Below are 17,984 nucleotides of genomic sequence, written 5' to 3' on the forward strand. Positions count from 1 at the left end.
ATAAAATCCCAAATTCTATTGGTTGATTGTTACAGCTCAAACGAATTGTCCGGAGGACTCAACAACGACCTTCGAAAAAATCGTCGGCTATAAGCCATCGCACTCCAGATTGGCGCCAATGTACGGTCTTTCAGAGGACAACAACTCTGGAACAACCGCCGATTGCATCAAAAGGTTGCTTAGTGGCATATCGTGCCTGTGCTCATTCCACCTAGATTTTAAAGAGCTAGTGAATAGGCCCTCCAATACCTCTATGGTAAATAATTAGTTAGCTATTAAATTTAGTTAATAATACTGATCGATACACCTGTCATGATCATATCTTTTTCAGGTGTCAGCAATCAAACGAATGTATGGGAGTTATGGTAAACTACGATCGAAACATCTGTTTTGCGGCCAGCTTTGTATCCGCTAACAGGTAAACGCATCGGCAATCACCCTACAACGTAATGCTATTTGAAATAGTTCTGAGGGTAGATCGGAGGTGAGGCCGTGCATACCTACTGCAGCGGACCTTTCGTGAGTTACCGGATAACGATGCCTCTGCTCGCAAGACATAAATGAACAAAGATCAGCAACAGGCAATTATCTTTACCCAAATCTCTTTCAGGCGTGAGAAGCTGCTCCCTGCTTCAGATCGAGCAAACTACTTTGAGAAAATGTGTGTACGAGGTACGTGCTTGCATAAATGTTGTTACAGACTCTGAGAACACGAAAGGATATTTATGTTTTCCATTCTAAACTACTTTATTTAAAATAACAATATGCATTGTAGTTAATCATGAGGTAGTCTAAGCTTGATGCCGGCAGCGAAGATAATTCCAGCCAGCCAGCCAGCCAGCCAGCCAGCCACCCACCCATTAGATAGGGTATATGATGACAAGCCCCTTATTTTTCACTAGAGATGCATATGCAACGAATCTTCATACATAAATATGTGGAAATATCTGTATGTACTTGTTCTAGTGATTAAAGACTTTGACAACGATGTCATTTACTATAGTTCACGGGTGTTCAAAGCTAATCACTTATCAGGTTTAGTTTCTCATATACCAGAAAGGGTTCGGGCTTTTATTATCACATGAAGACGGTGTACGTAGTGAGCAGCCTATATGTAAATATTAAGCTCACAGAAACTCTATGGAGATAGTGAGCGGCACGAGTACACGAATGTGTGGAGACGAATCAGCATGAATTCAATCAGAAAACTTGTTCATTATTGTTAGGCATCATATTAAATACTTAACTTGAAACCACTTACTAAAAAAAGAAACTTATAAGACAACTTAAAACCAAAAGGAATAAAGTATTCTAGTCGTATATCCCGGTAACGGACGCGATCTTCAGTTCTGTTTGACTCTACATATCTCTAAGCGTTGTGTGTAAGCGTCTGAAAGCTGATCTGCTAAATCAAGATAGCTAGCTCCATTTGGCATCGTACCATCCTTTCACATAGTAATGTAACAACTAATAACTAACCAATGAGGTTCCGGGGTGATTTGTAATAAAGAATAGAAAAGTTATGAATGGTAATCTCGGCGAAAAAGTCGGGTCGCTGGGATCGAATCCCACACTCAACCCATACAAGAATATTTGTCCGCTGGTGGCTTCCAATGCTCAACAGTTTTCTACTCTGTTACAGTATAGTTTGGCTGTACGCCTGTTTCAGAAACGCACACCGATATGACACTATACGTATCAAATCTCTAATTTTCAGCTGATCGATTACGTTCATATGCCACAAAGCATAAAACTCGGTGAAGTTCAAAGCCGGTATGGCAACTTCAGCGGGACGCATGTTAGTCTTTAAGACAAGATTACATTGAAGAAACTCACTTCTGCATTATGCACAATGAAACGCTTTAAAGAAAAATTGTTTACAGGCCAGAGTCCATACGAAGCTTATTCTTTTAGAGTGCTGTGCATAAAATAATAGCTTTTCTTATATAGACGAATTGGGTAGGTCGTTATGTATCGTTAGCGGGCCTGAAACTAACGGGTCCCTAGTATGGTTCAACGAGAGGTTTAATCGTTCAAAGCGCCTACTGCTATATGCCAGCTTAGATTACTGGAGCACAGTTCTTCAATTTTGTTCACTGAAAAGTTTTCCGGCTGGCTATTTTGAAAACAAAATGTCATCAAATTAAGAAACAATTTAATTCGAAGAACAACAGTGAATGCGAACAGGGTCGCGCATGTGCGCAAGAAATAAATTCCATCGGTGCACAGCTAGGGCACGAGGTACTCTACTATGTACGATGATCCGTGTGATATCAGGGAACGTTCAGAACGACCTTCGAAGGAGCACTGATATGAGTTATAGCGAAATGTTCGAAAGTCGGAGTGACACTTCCAATAGCATAAAGGATTTCCATAGACTAATGTTATACATTTATGTGTCATACAAATTTACCCATCTTTAGCCTTCACAACTCTTTTGAGCTGTCTCGAAATTGCGTACACTTCAGACATCTCAAGGAATCTTTCCTGCGCAACTTGAAGCTATCCATATAGCCATCTAGAAGCCGGCGTCACAGCCCAAAACGGACAGAACGCAAATGTTGTCCAATATTGTGAAACGTAACGGAGGTCCATCAACATTGGTTTGCCTGCTTGCTAATGTCATCTAACGCTGTAAAAGCTATAGCGGAAGATGCGCTTTTATATACACGCTCCCCACCCCTTTCCAGTCGGTCTGTCTCATCCAGTAAAATTTGCCGAGAAGCTTAACAATTAGCGTATAGAGACACGTATTAGAAAAACTTGCGTTTTCCCAAAATATATATGCATATATATGTATATACATTCTAATAGAGCAACTATACTAGCATATGTTCCTCTAATAGATCGAGTACAACTTAAATCTGTATCCCACGTCGGTTGCTGACAATGACAGGAAGTCAAATTAAGCTGTTTTATTCCTTCTGGTTATTAAGACAGCGTTGCCTTCAAGTCGATACGCGCCACAACTGCCGACCAATTGGCAAATTTAAGTTGACAAAATAGAAAATACTTTATAAAATATATATATATACTAGTTTTTGTGAGAGATGAAGTCATTCGGAACATTGAGAAGTCGGCTTTTGTTAACTTCCATGGTAGAAATACGCCATATATTGGCTTCAGCGCAATTTTGATTGATCTTAAGTTATTTGGATTACTTTATGAATTTTCGTGATGCCCTTGACACTCTGAGAGGTTCGCAGTAAGCACTCCAAAAAAGGGGAGGATAGGGTTTTTCGTGTTAGGCATAGGTTTTTTTTCAACGTTTTGTTTTCTGAAATCTCTAGATCCTCGACATGGTGACAACATATCAAAGAGAATTTGCAACATAAGAACGGCCTAAACTGACTCGGAACATAACAAATATTGGCCAGTTGAAGGCTCTCCGTGCAAAAAAAACCTCACTATACTTTAGCACGCGATGGTGCCGCAGGAAGTACAAAAGCGAGATTTGCCAACCAGCCTAAGATGCAGTTGATGTTCAAGTAGCTTTAGCACAAATATAGCTAATTATCTTAATTACTTTTCCTCACATATAAAAAGGCTGGCTTTCTCAAATTCAATCGCTATGAACTTAGGCCTATTTGGCCTGAACTCCTTCGTACGTTGCTACTAATTAGTTCCTAGTAGGCGTGATTATCGGGCAGCTACCAGCACTTTTATTGGATGTATATATAAACATACATATTATAGTTATGTGATTAGTATATATGTACGTGTGTATGTTACGTCGGTCAGTGCGCATATTGAAAATGGTGCTACTTTTTAACGGAACGACAATTCCCGATACTTTTCTTTACTTTTGAGATGCATTTACTCAGGTATTGCCAGCCATTCAGAGTTTCTGCAGGCAAATTTCAGTGAGCTATAAAAGGTCAGAGATATCAAGTAATTTGCGAATCGGGGGACTGCCCTGAACTATGGTGCCGAAATAGCTTGCCGCATAAACCTTCTATGAATAATGATTCTATGAGTAGAAACACCGTCAATCGTTAATTCAAACATTTTAGACTGGGAACTGAGTCTCGCAAAAGATCCCTTGCGAACGTAAATTACGAAAGAGTTGAAATCTGCTATTAAAGCTGATCCATTTTACAAGTTTACTGTATTTAAAAGCGCCATGCCGGTTTACGTCAGTCAAACTAATATACTAAACAAAATGGAAAAATAGGTGCCGCCTGAGTTAAGCGAGTAGTAAAATAACAAAAAAGTGAAAATCTTCTTTCTTCTGTTTACAATAAACATATTGCAGCAATAATCCAGCCTTATATCGGGCTGTGATTTGTGCTAAAAATTAATTTTTCACGGTAATCACAGTGTGTCGCATTTTTGAACGGATGCAGAGCATCACCATCTGTTTGGTTTCGTAATACATGTTATCCACCGTAGCTTCAGAAGTTCTGGTTATGGCTAGACTGGCGGCGAAAGTTATGAACACACTATAGAGTTCTACCTAGAGACAACGTTAGATTTCACACTGCAACGGTTGCCGTGCTAAAAAGTACACGAGTGATTATTTGGAGCTTTCTGTTATCCACTAGACAATATTCTCATTTCGACAACAGTTTGATAGAGAAATTGCTGAAATCTCGACAAGTTAACCTAGGAGATTTTCGAGACTTTTTACCTGCGACTCCTGCAGCAGCCGGGTAAATAAATTACCGTCCACATGGCACGAACACATTGACAGTGGGAATGGTGCACAATTCGATTGAAAATAAGATAGTAATATTTGCGAAAAGAGTTCTTAAATTAAACTGATTATGAAATAACTTAAGCTAGCTTTGTATATAAATGTATCCACGAACTGTGTGGATATTAAACAGTACGTGTGATCAACAACGTTGTAGGTCACCATTGAGCAGCAATCTCTAGGCCAAGGTTGGTACAAAGGTACGATATTTTACATAACGACTCATTGCAAGGGTCGTTGTTATCACGGTCCACCATTTTAACCACAGGTCCAGTGTGTGAGCGGGCTTTCGTCATGGAACGGGTAGTGGGCAAGGAGCTATCTGGCTTTGACAACCGCGTCCTCGGGGGTGTTCAGTATCGAAAACACTGTGAAGAACTGTGCCTTCACGAACAGGCTTTTCCGTGCAGGTGAGAATTGTTTCAGTACCTTTATATCTGCTAGTTTAAATAGCTGACTCTTGCGATCCACGACAATTTTCGAACTAACGAACAGCGAATGTCTTCTCCTAATTTACTTACGGTCAGAAAAGCTATTGTCAAGGTCAAGTTACGTTAAAACATTTTTGGATGGCTGATGTAGTTGGCATTACGGTAAACAAAAGAAAAACAGCTCTTTAGATATATTTACGTCAAAGTCTGCCCTCGCAATCGACCTGCTTTGTGCCACCTCAAACACAAACGAAGCTCGTATAGCGTACGAAGGCTACTGAACTTATGATTTAAGGCTAAACTTTTTCAGTGGTAATTTACCGATGGGTGTCTACCGTAACTTAGAAGTTTTCAAAGTAACGTTACATAACAGAACATATATGCTAACGAGGTCGTTGTCAGTAGGCTTTAATGGGTATAAAAAATTTGATGACAAATCCCTAACGCCTAGGTTGCTCGAGAATCCCAAAAAGGATATTTATGTAATAGGAAAGATACCGCAAGCTCTGCCTCAACATGCCTGAAACTCTATTCGTTATCTGTGTGTATCGTGCTTGTCTGGGCAATATGTTACGTTTAAGCCAAAGATGAGCGCTGCGAAAAGATAAAACGAATTTCGCGTACAATTGAACCCTTCTACTTCTTAAAGGTCGGGTGAATACGACGCGTCAATTCAAGAATGTCGTTTGTCAACCGAAGACCGAAGATCACAGCCGAGTTCCTTCAGGCCAGCCGGAAATGTTGAATATTTTGAAAATCAATGTGTTTCTCGTGAGTATGAAAGATTCAAACTGCAGCATAAACCTGAACATACAGACGAAGTGTTTCCTTTATCTATTTATTATATGCTTAGATCCACCGAAGAGGAAAATCAAATAGAACAAAATATACTGCTCCACAGAGGTTGGGCTCGACTATATCACTACTATTAAAATTTTACGTACCATACTTGTTAGTGCAATATATCGTCTACTGATGAATGATCTTATAAACCTCATCCAATCGGGCTCTGGACTGTTCGACAACCGCATGCTACAGATGACTAGGACTAGATAGAAGAGTTAAGAGAAATCTTACATAGTTGATTCATAGAATGATCCGTCGCTGCCTTGTCATGGGCATTGAGCACTTAACACCTTCTTTTCCTATACAGACGGCCCTAATGGATGTGACTACGAACAACGTAAGGATGTAGATATCTTTAGGGCAGACCAAGTTCGGGCTGCCTTCTCGAGTGAGCAGTGCCGATCGCTCTGTGACGATTGTAAAGAGTTTTTGTGTCGAAGTTTTTCGTTCTTCCCGCCAGCAGCGCTATGTGCCCTGTCTTCGGACGATACCTTATCCGTGGGCGGTAGCGCTCTGCGAGCACGTCAGGGTGTGACCTTTCACCAAAAGGCCAATTGTCTAGATCGTAAGTCTAACTACTAGGCCAATGTGGTTCTTATGTGTCAATCCGCATATATAATATCACACCGATCTGCTAAGATAAACACATGTTTGTTAAATAACAAGCTAGTGTGTGTATATTGATTTACTACATACATGAATCGCATCTATTATATTATACTATAGAGCAAGCTTGCACAGACAAACCGCTAACTAATTATAGGTTTCAGGTAAATAGCTTTAGCTAGATTGAAATAACGTGATTATTTTGCTCTATTTTACACAAAGAGGTACATCATTAGGCCTTTTGTTACAATCTAAATCATTGTCCTTTCAGTCTTGTATTATAGAATTCATTATAACCGATACAATTATTAGCCTCATATTTTATCACGTAAATCGCCTATCGTGCGAAATAGCTCTGAGCCTGAGGCTAGAATGGGCTAGATGCCATAGGTGTTACGACATGGAATAGCACTTAGTAATAGAGATAATGTAGCAAAGGGTTTGAACATCTATTTCCGATAGGCTATAGGGCCGGATTCAACTTTTTGCTAAAAAAACGTCATAGTTCAAAAAGCGGTCTCATTTACTGGCAGAGTGTGGGCCCCATTCGTGTAAATAAAAAAGATTTCACCAATTGCTAATCAACAACACAGATCTATAACGAATTTACGGGTGACACTTTCGCTCTAACTCGTTTCTAGTGCGACTGCACTGTGACGAAGAGGCCATGGTGCTAACGCTTAATACTCTGGAACCCTTCGAGGGACGGATCTACTCAAAGGTGGACAATCCCCCCCCAGGAGATTGCGAGGTCGCTGGCAGAGGGGATCGATCTACCACTCTCGCTATGAGCTTGCGAAGCAGACAGTGTGGAGTCGACACGGAGGTATGGCCGCGTTCACAGTTATCAAAATTGTTAAGGATAAAGGAGCCGCACTATCTTACAGTGTTTATTTAATGTGCGACAAGAGACAGTTTAAGCGTTCTATTATATTCAGTTTTATATGAAAGCACCAACAGGTAAAAAAGGAACCCAAACTCCATCTCCCGTTAGTTACGTCACCAGTTTTACTCTACTCGTCAAGTACGTTCCTAGATACAAATTCTGCAACCTAGGGCTTGCAACTATTACGCTTCTGCTAACTAGGATTCCTACGATTCAGTTCGAAACGTTTTAGTTAGATGCAAACTAATCGGAATACCTCAGACAGATGTGTTTCTTCCTAGTCCTGCTGATTAGGGCATGGCTGTACGTGTCTATTTTATATAATAAGTAATTATTAGCTTTATTAATCTTCGGTCTTCGAATCGTTTTCCTCGTGGCCTCATCGTCGTGGTAGGAGGACGGCGTATTTACTTCGACCATAGTGATTCAGCATCATCCACTTATCCAGCAAAAAGGCGATCGCGTCATTAAGCTATTCTGTAGTTTCGATGCAGTGAACAAAACGGTCACCAACACCTATAAAGTCTTGATGGGGTAAGAGTCGCATCATAACATACACCGATAACTTTTATAGATTTTACCATTTTGAACAAGTGTTAATGTTAGACACGTCGTTCTGTGCTGTGTACACGCATAGGGCACAGAGTGTACAGGCCGGCACAGTAAATGCCACTGCTCCATCGCCGAACATACGTTTGCGTATCACGGACCGCAACGGGGCAGATATTATTGGAGCGAAACTGGGCGATGAACTTTACCTACGCATCGAGATTGATGACGATTCCGTTTTCGGTACGTACATTCTCAGTTACGTCTATTTGACTGTGGGTACTTTTAGTAATCTGTTATTACCCTATAAGACGACAGTTGCGTCTTGCGGAAGAGCTTCGATAAGAAATCTTACGACAAACTATCATTTTATATTATTAAACTAAATATGCGCCGGTATGACGTTTTGCTTTTTTCTAATGGTGATTCCATAATCCCGTTGCTTCTGCGGTTTTTAGGCAAGAAATTGTCATAAGTGATTTTTGCATTTCTCCATTGCAACCAAGTGAATACCATTAGGGGAGCTCTGCGAAGGCTAAAACGAGACAATACAAAAGCTGGGCTATACGGCTGATGTACTGAAATCTCCTATTAAAGCTCTCCCGTCTAATTGACGCCCGGTAGCTACACGTGTATGTGGTTTGGCATTGTAGTAGCGAACGACGACGCCCTTTTCGCCACAAATCCGACCGATTTTTTCGGCATCTCGCCGTAATTTTGTGAACGATTGACAGTAGAGGCTTTAATCAATCGTTTTGCCAGGCGACAGTAACTTACATTGCTTCGATAAAACATATAGCTCTCATCATTAGCCTTAGAGTGTAGAACACATTTTTTTTATTTGCGTCACCTGTGATCTCGCACTTTTCATCGCTCACCAACTTTCTACGGATCGATATGCCAAACATCGACCTTTTTCTTTTGTAACCATTTTGCCCACAATAACTGCATGGCGGACGCTAGGTTTCTTGGCGATGTCATAGCTACTTTTCGTAACTGCTCGTCCACTACCGCTTGAAGCCATGCATCTGGCCCTTTTTATGGGCCCGGCCAGCATTTGCTTCTTTATAATGAAAAAAATTATACAATTTTGCAGAACCTACATACAATTTTAAATCTGAATGTTGACATGCTAGCAAGTTTAACGCACCTAAGTGACCGTTCACTCGATGCGACTCATATTATTTGAAATATGCGATAATCTGATTCTTCAACATTTTCTTCTCAATGGACAAATATGGTACTACAGATGTATGCATATTGACAAAACGAAGAAAATAGCTTCAGTGTATGCCTAAAGCGATATATCGAGTCGAGTAGATAAAGCTGCTTCTTCCACATATACTGAATAATGCGTCCTCAAAAACATAAGGGCTGTAACAAATTTCATGTACAATGCTTGTGGGGGTAGACGGTAGTAATTGCTTCTCTCACAGGGGGTCGTATAGTATCGTATGACATATGCATATGCTTGTACTAGGAACGAACGCTTACAGATCTGCAATAATAAGGAACCGTTTTTTGCGCTACCTAACTAGTTGCACTTCATTCAATGCAGTATTTGCCAATTGTTGGGAAAGGTCATGTACGTAGATGGATTAACAGAAGATATATTTCGGACACACGCAGGTTCACGTTCCCGTTCAGGACAGCACTGGACGTATGACCACAGTCTGCTTATCCTGCACACGACGCCTATATATATATATATATATATATATATATATATATATATTTACTACTTTCTCCCCGGCTGCATCGCCCATCACGCTGTTGATTTTGTTTTTGGTTCTGTTATAGCACCTTTTTCTAGGTGTTTCCTGTGACAAGTATTACTTAGCATCTCATGAGTTTCTCACAGGTTAACTAGCGATTTCTGGCCCAGGGCCAATCACATTTAGTATGTAGACGGTTTATTTCTATATCTCTGCTTGGGAAAAAGTTTGACCGGTCTGCCTTCAACGTAACGTATTCTGGCACATCCATGTTTGTTCATCTATTTGTAGCTGTTTTATTCTAAGTTGTCTAAAGTCTGAACGTGGCACAGTTTAGAAGCTTCACGCTGAAAGTACGGGCTAATAGTTCACTTTTAACGCAAAGTAGTGCCTTTTAACCAATGTGTGAAGTCCAAATGAATGTACGAAAACGATAACTTCGCTAATCTATAGGTAGATACTATGCCCTTTCATCTTAGATCGATCCCTCCCTCCCAGTACCAGTTTTGTATATATTTAAGTAAACCATAGAGTCCTGAAGTGGGTATATGAAGCGCTATTGTAATCTATAAGACTAAACAACAATGATCTAACATTTTCTGAGATACATAATTGGATTGATTAGGTTGACAATAAATCACTGCTTCATTTTTTTTATTCTTCTTCTTTGATGCCAATCATCACACGATCGGTGTTCCAATCATTAGTCTAAGAACACTAGTTTTTTTTACAACGCTCACCTTGTTTGAATCGCAATAATTACTTGTATTATAGCTAAATAAGTTCAACTTTTAAGTTGCAACACTGCCATTAAGTAAATCATAATTTAAACACTAATGCTTAGCAACGACCTATTTGCTATTGCATCACTGCCTAATAGATGGGAAGTTCCAAACGATGGCGCAACGATGGCCGACCGCTTGTATTTAGTGCTAGGGTCCTCAATCTTTTGTTCAATTTGGTTCAGTGGTCTCACAGTATCGCCAACGAACAGTCTACTCTTAAGCCTGTCTAAGTAGCTGGATACATACATATACGTTTATCAACTAGCTATACGTTAAGGTGACATATACGAAAGTCAGTTTTGTTTCAATTCCACAGGTATCTACGCTCGTGACCTGGTTGCGACGTCTGGTAGGAATGACGACTCGATCACGCTGCTCGACAACTCCGGATGCCCAATCGATCATTCAATATTTCCGTCACTTAAAAGGATCGCTCGTGGCAAGGCGCTTATAGGTAAGTTGGCATTATTTCACGGATTGTGCTGGTGCCACTTGTGCTGCAGTTACCCTTCGGTTCTTGGTCAACGCGCAGAGTGCACTTGATCAGCAAGGCGTTTAACAACGGCCGTAGCAGTGGCTATTCGTGGGCGCCTTTCGATCCCGAAACGACAATCGCGTGCATCACATTAGAGCTCCCCCCGTCACTCTACTTGCTTCCAAAAGCCGAACTGCTGTACAAAAAGCGTCGGATTTATTTAAACTATAACAGATATCGTGTCGGTAATATTGTAGTATTGTCTAAGCCGTAGCTAACAAGTATCAGGCTCAGGAATAAGTTGCAGAGAAAGGTGTACCCGATCAGAATGATAGTACTGCGTGAAACCAGTGCTGCATAAGAGCCGACGAACGCGTACAAGACGAGCTTGTGCACATTCTAGTTCTATAACGGCAAACAATTTTTTTGTTCGTACATCAGCTTACGATGGAATATTGGTGGTGACAAATCACTTTGCAATACCCAACTGCTGATACCACCACTGGAATAGTTTGACCCATGGGAAGAGATGACGCCCGCAAAATTTCCATTTTCTAAACGCTGGCTTCCGAATGCAGCGCTGCCTATCTAAGCCTTCATGAAGCTGAACTGCTGGGACGGCGTTGTCAAGCTTCAATCGCCGGCCTGCCGGCTATAACTGACAATTTTTGGATGGTATATATATATAGTCGTTATTTACATGGGCCTATTATACTTTGAGCCTTCAACGAATCAGTACGCAACGTTTTCTTCGAAATAAGCAAGTACGTCTTTGCCATCCCACTTTATGGAATATCAAAAGTCTGTGTCACTATAGTTAGTCACTTGCGCAGACCACAAATTCGATTACAAGCCTAAAAACTAAAAAGAACGTTAGTACTACTTGGCTGACCTGATCCACCTTTCAATGGTAGCCAAAATATATAAACAATGAACAGATTAGAACAACTTCTAATTTTCCTGGATTTACTTCGGATGCTTGTTACTAAATTACTTTTCTATTTTATTTTTGCTTTTCTTCTGCAAGTCAGACCTTTGTCAGACTGCTTGCATAGCTGACTCAAGCCGTACCTATAATCCCCTCCAGATTTTGGTATTGGATAGCGTAATCGGACAACATCAGGTTAGATCAATTAACGACTTCGCACACTATTTATTAAGGTTAAACGGATCGTTCATCTTCCGTACAACATTCCCAGCGGAATTTATCTCGTCGTTTTTTTGCGCTTCTACTCAGACCAACGGCTCCCGACAGCATATGGGGGGCATTGTGAGATCGCTTTCTCTATAGGACGTTTATCCCATCCGTTTTGTGCTGCCTTCAGGGATCCGAGAGAAATATCCGGACAAAAATGTAAATCATGATATTATATAGATCGCTCCGGATCGGAACGCATTGGCTAATAGGCTTATCTTGCAAATTGTGCGAAAAGCCGTTCTGTTGACGTAAAGTTGTTTGGTCTGAGTGAACCACGCAGACGGTACTACAGTCAAAAACAACGGTACTTATCTGTTTGCATTTTTGTGCTGCGACAACGCCAAGTGTCGAAGCGAATCACGGAAGTAGCAACAGGACCATCAAAAGTATATATAAATAAATGATAGTGTCTCTACCGTATTACTCCTAGCTGCAGCATCCTTAACATTGGAAAGTAGCGGTCTGGCCATTCCCGTTGCAGATCACCCAGCACGAACCCAATGTCGAGTCCAATTAAGTTTCATAAAGAAGTTGACACTCGTAAAGACACAATGGTAATTCATATGTAGAAAATAGTACAGAGAAACGGATTCTTCGTTGCTGGAATATTTGAAGCCCGATGCAAAGAAGGGTAGACTGGACACGCTGAGCAACGCACCACACTTTAATAAGAAACAAAAAGTACATTAACTATCATGTTTTCAATCAATGAAGGCTCCTCGTCTGCACTCTGTCGAAAGAGGCTATTATAATGAAAAGAGGAGAAGGTTGATAAATAACGATGAGATACGACACAATTTCGTGTAATAATGTTACGTTACGTTACGTTATCGATAGCAAAATGCTTAATCTTGAAACTAAAGTATACTAACAATTTGTTCAGGGATCAGCACTCTTCTCCTGATAACGTACTCGGTAAGCCATATTTACAGTGACCAGATCTGAAGAATAAAAAACTTTTCTGTTCACATTTCCACTTTTCAAAAGTAATCTTTCACTATCAGAGTAAAAATAAACACGTTACGGAGGATTACTAGGGTCGAGCAAAAACAGTGGGCGACCCCTTAAGTGCTTACTTGCACTACAGGCCATGAGCTCTAACACATTTAGCAGAATCACCCACCTGCGCCATGTTTGCCTTTTTTTTTTCCCTCATTTGAACATGTGTTTACGGAATAGCTAACGCCTAACACACACCCAGAACAAAAACTCAGAAGCATCAGAAGGTTTGAAAGATAGCGTTTTTAGAGAGAATGATACGAGAGTATTTTTAATTCTAACTAAATTTATAAGAAAATATCAAAAGCGATAACGATTAGGACTAATCAGAGCACCAACGAATCAATATGAGCGTGCAGGAAATCTAATTAACCATATACTTTTTCTGCACCTCTTCGTCTTTGAGCTGAATTGAGAGAGCAATTATATAATCATTCACTGTATATAAACACTGATCTGTATCTGATGTGAACATATCGAACGTTATTTGTTCTTTCGATTTCACTAGCTTTCCAGTTTCTGCTGCGTGGAGCTATTTTTCTGAAATCAGCTCTCGTCTATTGTTGAGGTACAATTCGAGCGGACTTGTACCTATTTTTCTATACCTGCTTAGCTAAATCAGCCTTATTTGTGATGTGAGGCTGTATCACAACGGTAGAAATTTTTCATGTGAGAACACTTGCTAACGTACCTCATGAGTTCATTGACAGAATCAGGACAATTTTCTCTGGTTGAGCCATTCCTCTATTCGTGTTCTGTCTACGAGCTAATTGCTTGAGCTTTTTGCAGTAGCTGAACGACAAAAATCGCTCATATAAAATTGTGTTCAACTAAATCTGCTATGATCCTATCATCATAAAATTCGCATAAAAAGTCATACATTGAGCATGCTTATGCTCTATACGTGGATAGAATTTATAAACATAGGTATAATGCCCTGCTTTTTTTTTACAAATGTATCGCAGGCGCTGTGTCTTGAGTCGATACTAAAGGGAAAATGCCATTATTGCATCATCCTAATAACCACGATGGACCATTAAACAACAGTGTCGTGTTAACGTGCTCATAATGAAACAAAGTAATTAAGTGTATTTTTTTTTTAGATTCCATTGTGAAACACGGAAAAACAACAAAGTATCCGTAGGAGATATGAGAGAAGGGGTTATAGGAAAATTGTCACGTTTAACTAGTGAACTTGCAGACAATCCTGTACTGTGTTATGATATGGATTCGCTTTCATTTAGCTTTTTTTTTTTTTTGAAAAAAAGTGTCACGCTTCTAATACCGATAACTTATTTAAAGACATATAGGTTCACTTGTTACCTGTCTGTCAGCACTAAATGACGTAGATCTCGACATCTCTATACGTATATTTCATCATAACGCAAAATTTTACTTAGAAATACGTCCATCGTCCAATTGCCCTAATGCCTTATTGCTAAAACGTGTTAAACATCATCGTTTGATTATCTTCTCAAATACGTATAATGTAAGCCAAAAAAACAACCAGTGGCATAACAATACAATGTACATATAAGTGCAACTGATGCATTGCAACAATGATGGGATAGCTGTTAATTCTGCGATCGATTACAAGAAATCTTTACAGCGTTGTTATTTAGACAAGAGCGCGAAGGATAGAGAATGCAAGGATAACTTGAGCTTTGTCATCAATCGAATTCGATTTTTTTTTTCTATTATATACAAAGCTGTCAATATGATGCAAAAAGTGCACTCACAAGCTTTGTCATTTATACCTTGACAGCGTCCAAAAATATCGATTCCCGGTTTGTTTGTTAGCTAAAATAGATGTTCCTATTACATGTACGTAAGTTGATACACAACATTAGCCGCATACTCGTGAGAACTCTGTTTATGGGAAAATTAGTGAAGGGTAGTTCACAGTTGACACTAGATAACCACTACCCTTTTACATATATAACTTATAAAAATTATGCTACTTACTCTGGTTCACAGGAAAGTTTGAGGCATTTAAGTTTGCTGGTGATACCGTTGTTCGATTTCAAGTTACGGTTCAGTTTTGTCTGCATGAATGTCCTCTTACAACCTGTTCTCAGAGGTCACCTGGAAAAGGGCCATTACACGATATCCATAGCCTCTCCGATAGAGGAGTAAGAGACAGAGATCATCCCAGAGAACATAACTTCAGAGATCTTCCAGGCTTCCCTAGGTAATATCATTCAAAAAACGTCTACATAAACCGTTTTTACAGAAAAATTTATTAAACTCTAATTAATAGCAATTCGTGTGAGCGACGAGACATAGAGGTACACCATTAAAGCATATATACGTGGCCTTTTTTTTTCTACTAAGAGTCTAATATAACATTTTCCTTTGTCAAGATTGTCCGAACGTTCTGCAGTGACTCGCACGAAGCGTGCGCATTCGGCTCCATCAATCATGAGAATGTTGCCAACACCGTCTCCTACTGGGGCCCCTTCACCCTCACCGACCCCATCGATGATGGCCGACCTACCTCTTCAGCGTGAGATTATCGTTGAGGGCATCGTACCACCTGGACGCTCCCCGGACGACGTGGCGATTGTGCCCACTACGGGAAACAAAGTTAAATGTGAGCACTCCTTTCGAACATGCAGCTCTTTAAGTAACCTGTGAAAACATACTGTTTCAATTTTAATTGCACTGAACGTTAAGAACCGCTTGCGTTATTATAAATAAAATAAAAAATCAATTTGGATCCTAGCGGCCGTATTCGACGCTCATATGCTCTGTGCACCCCACACGATGGTTACGGCGTGTCTGGCTGTCGCGCTGGTGGCCCAACTATTGATTATCGCAACATGCGTGTCCTGCGTAACATTGGCGCGTCGTCCGCACGTTCAGCCGCCGGCCGCTTCGAGCCGTTCAGATCATTCGGAATCACCCGTCATGAGACATCAACATTCTCAAGTGAGTACAGCCATTTCAAGTGTCATATTCTACATTCAATGCTCCTGTACGTGGCTAGATGCTCGATTCTGGCGATAAACAACAGATGACTATGAGGCTACTTATATGAACGAACTCGCGAAAGCGGTGAAGGGGCGCTTAGTTAAACAAGAGTCACTCTCGTTAGTGTTTGGTGGGAGCAACTCGAAGCAATAAGTCGGTGATATCAAGTAGTTAACAAAGGAGCGCAAGAGCGCCCGCAACCAGCGAGTCGTAAAAACTTCAGAGACAACTATGCTATTATGGGGGCCGAGAAGAGATACCTAAAGATGGCCCCCACGCTATGTGCGGATCATGACAGTTATTTGCCAATGGCATTGAGCAATTGCTAAAAGATAAGTTCTTTGCCTTATCAATCCCTTAGCCCGATGTGGCTAAGATATACGTAAGAAAAAATGGAAATTGTTTTTTATTAACAGGTGTACAGTTAGTTGTGATTTACTGTCGAAAAGAAATAATCGGCAAACTTTTCAATGCCACTTGCATGAAAATTCAATGAAATATTAATGACCAACCCTAATTCTAGTGGATGTTTCAGATCCGTAGAAGTTCCATATCGAAGATGGCGAAATTAAGTGAATATTGGGGAAACTTGACAATCCGTTGCGTAAAAACTGTGATTGTACAGCTTAGGTCCTTTTTAAGGGATCCATGGAGGCCAGTTACCTGCGTCAATTGCCAACAACCTAAAAATGGTCGGTTTTGTTGCGATTGTGGAAACCTATACTCGGTCGTAACCAATAGCTACGGCACCATGCCTATTGTGCTATGACTTACAAAATTTTCTATCAATTTGTTTCTATTTCTTGCTTCTCCCACTTCTTTAAATCACCGTTCTCTAAGAGTGTGGTTACCATTTCTTCTTAGTCCATCGTCACTACCTCCATGATGTACGACTGTTATCATTCATTTATGTTATCATAGCCGGATATTCGGTAATCTATCATAGACAACGAAACACTTTTAATTCAAAAATTTTTATTTGTCATGCTATCACTTACAAGGCTATCGAAAAGGGTCCGAAAGGTCTCCTCTCTACCTATAGATAGATACAAAAATATGACAGATTATGAACCGGTATAGTCACTCGTACATACATCTAAGTTCTACTATGATAATCTAATGCTAACATTTTTTTCTACGAATTTAGATACGCACTTATTAGGAGTCTAGGTTTGATACCTGGCGCAGTTGCCGGTCGTTCTTATCGAGGCTAACGGTCTGAAGCAATGATTAGCTGCAGTACTGGCCATAAAATTAAAAGAAATCAATCTTTAGATATGTTTTATGTATAGAATTTGTGCACTGAACATATAAACCTCACACTGTTATAGTGAGTGTATCATGGGCTGGGGTTTGCAGATGCAGGTCGTTACCATTTGCGGTTACTGCCGTTGTGACAGACTTATTTATTGCGCCTATTATATAGAGCAGCAGAAGCTCTATGAGCTAGAATTGACAAAAGCGTAGTGATAACGACAACGGCTATATGAGCCAGCGCTACGATTTATTGGTAGGTGGGTGGACTTCAGATACTGTGTATAACTGTCGCCGCCAATACCCCCTCTTGGTTGTGGGACGTCAGCGATGCAGGTCAAATCAGAAGCCGATCAACTGCACAACTGATACCGTCAACAGCCAGCTAGCCACAACACCACACCGCGCCAATAGTGGCAACGAAAATTCGGGGATCAGCAGCCGCTTCCACAGGGCTTTCTTTTCTTTGGTTCCTTAATTCAGGCTATATCGTCTGCTAAAACTAACAGGTCTTTATGCGTTCACTGCCACCGCTGTTGGCCGGAACAAATGCTGCAATTCATGCAGTAAC

The 17,984-nt window shown here is 40.4% G+C and overlaps 1 protein-coding gene and 1 long non-coding RNA gene across 4 annotated transcripts in view; one reads left to right on the forward strand and one right to left on the reverse strand.

The window, feature by feature from the left end:
* The window catches only part of LOC111262192 (uncharacterized), a 60,234-nt gene that overhangs the window by 18,578 nt on the left and 23,672 nt on the right, over nt 1-17,984 (forward strand). For all 3 annotated transcript variants that reach the window (XM_022836268.2, XM_086968987.1, XM_022836266.2), the window contains exons 3-15: nt 36-174; nt 332-418; nt 611-672; nt 4,965-5,106; nt 5,777-5,898; nt 6,281-6,538; nt 7,221-7,405; nt 7,860-7,999; nt 8,103-8,257; nt 10,831-10,968; nt 15,164-15,377; nt 15,550-15,779; nt 15,912-16,117. In XM_022836268.2, the coding sequence (XP_022692003.1) occupies nt 36-174; nt 332-418; nt 611-672; nt 4,965-5,106; nt 5,777-5,898; nt 6,281-6,538; nt 7,221-7,405; nt 7,860-7,999; nt 8,103-8,257; nt 10,831-10,968; nt 15,164-15,377; nt 15,550-15,779; nt 15,912-16,117 (2,078 nt within the window). The remainder of the gene's footprint in view (nt 1-35; nt 175-331; nt 419-610; nt 673-4,964; nt 5,107-5,776; nt 5,899-6,280; nt 6,539-7,220; nt 7,406-7,859; nt 8,000-8,102; nt 8,258-10,830; nt 10,969-15,163; nt 15,378-15,549; nt 15,780-15,911; nt 16,118-17,984) is intronic.
* The window catches only part of LOC111262197 (uncharacterized), a 20,093-nt gene continuing 14,227 nt past the window's right edge, over nt 12,119-17,984 (reverse strand). Inside the window, exons 4-6 of the long non-coding RNA XR_002681448.1 lie at nt 15,684-15,758; nt 15,152-15,271; nt 12,119-12,849 (exon numbers count right to left, since the gene is read on the reverse strand). This is a non-coding gene — a long non-coding RNA (uncharacterized LOC111262197). The remainder of the gene's footprint in view (nt 12,850-15,151; nt 15,272-15,683; nt 15,759-17,984) is intronic.

This window comes from Varroa jacobsoni, unplaced genomic scaffold (assembly GCF_002532875.2).
Source record: "Varroa jacobsoni isolate VJ856 unplaced genomic scaffold, vjacob_1.0 scaffold_634, whole genome shotgun sequence".
NCBI lineage: Eukaryota > Metazoa > Arthropoda > Arachnida > Mesostigmata > Varroidae > Varroa > Varroa jacobsoni.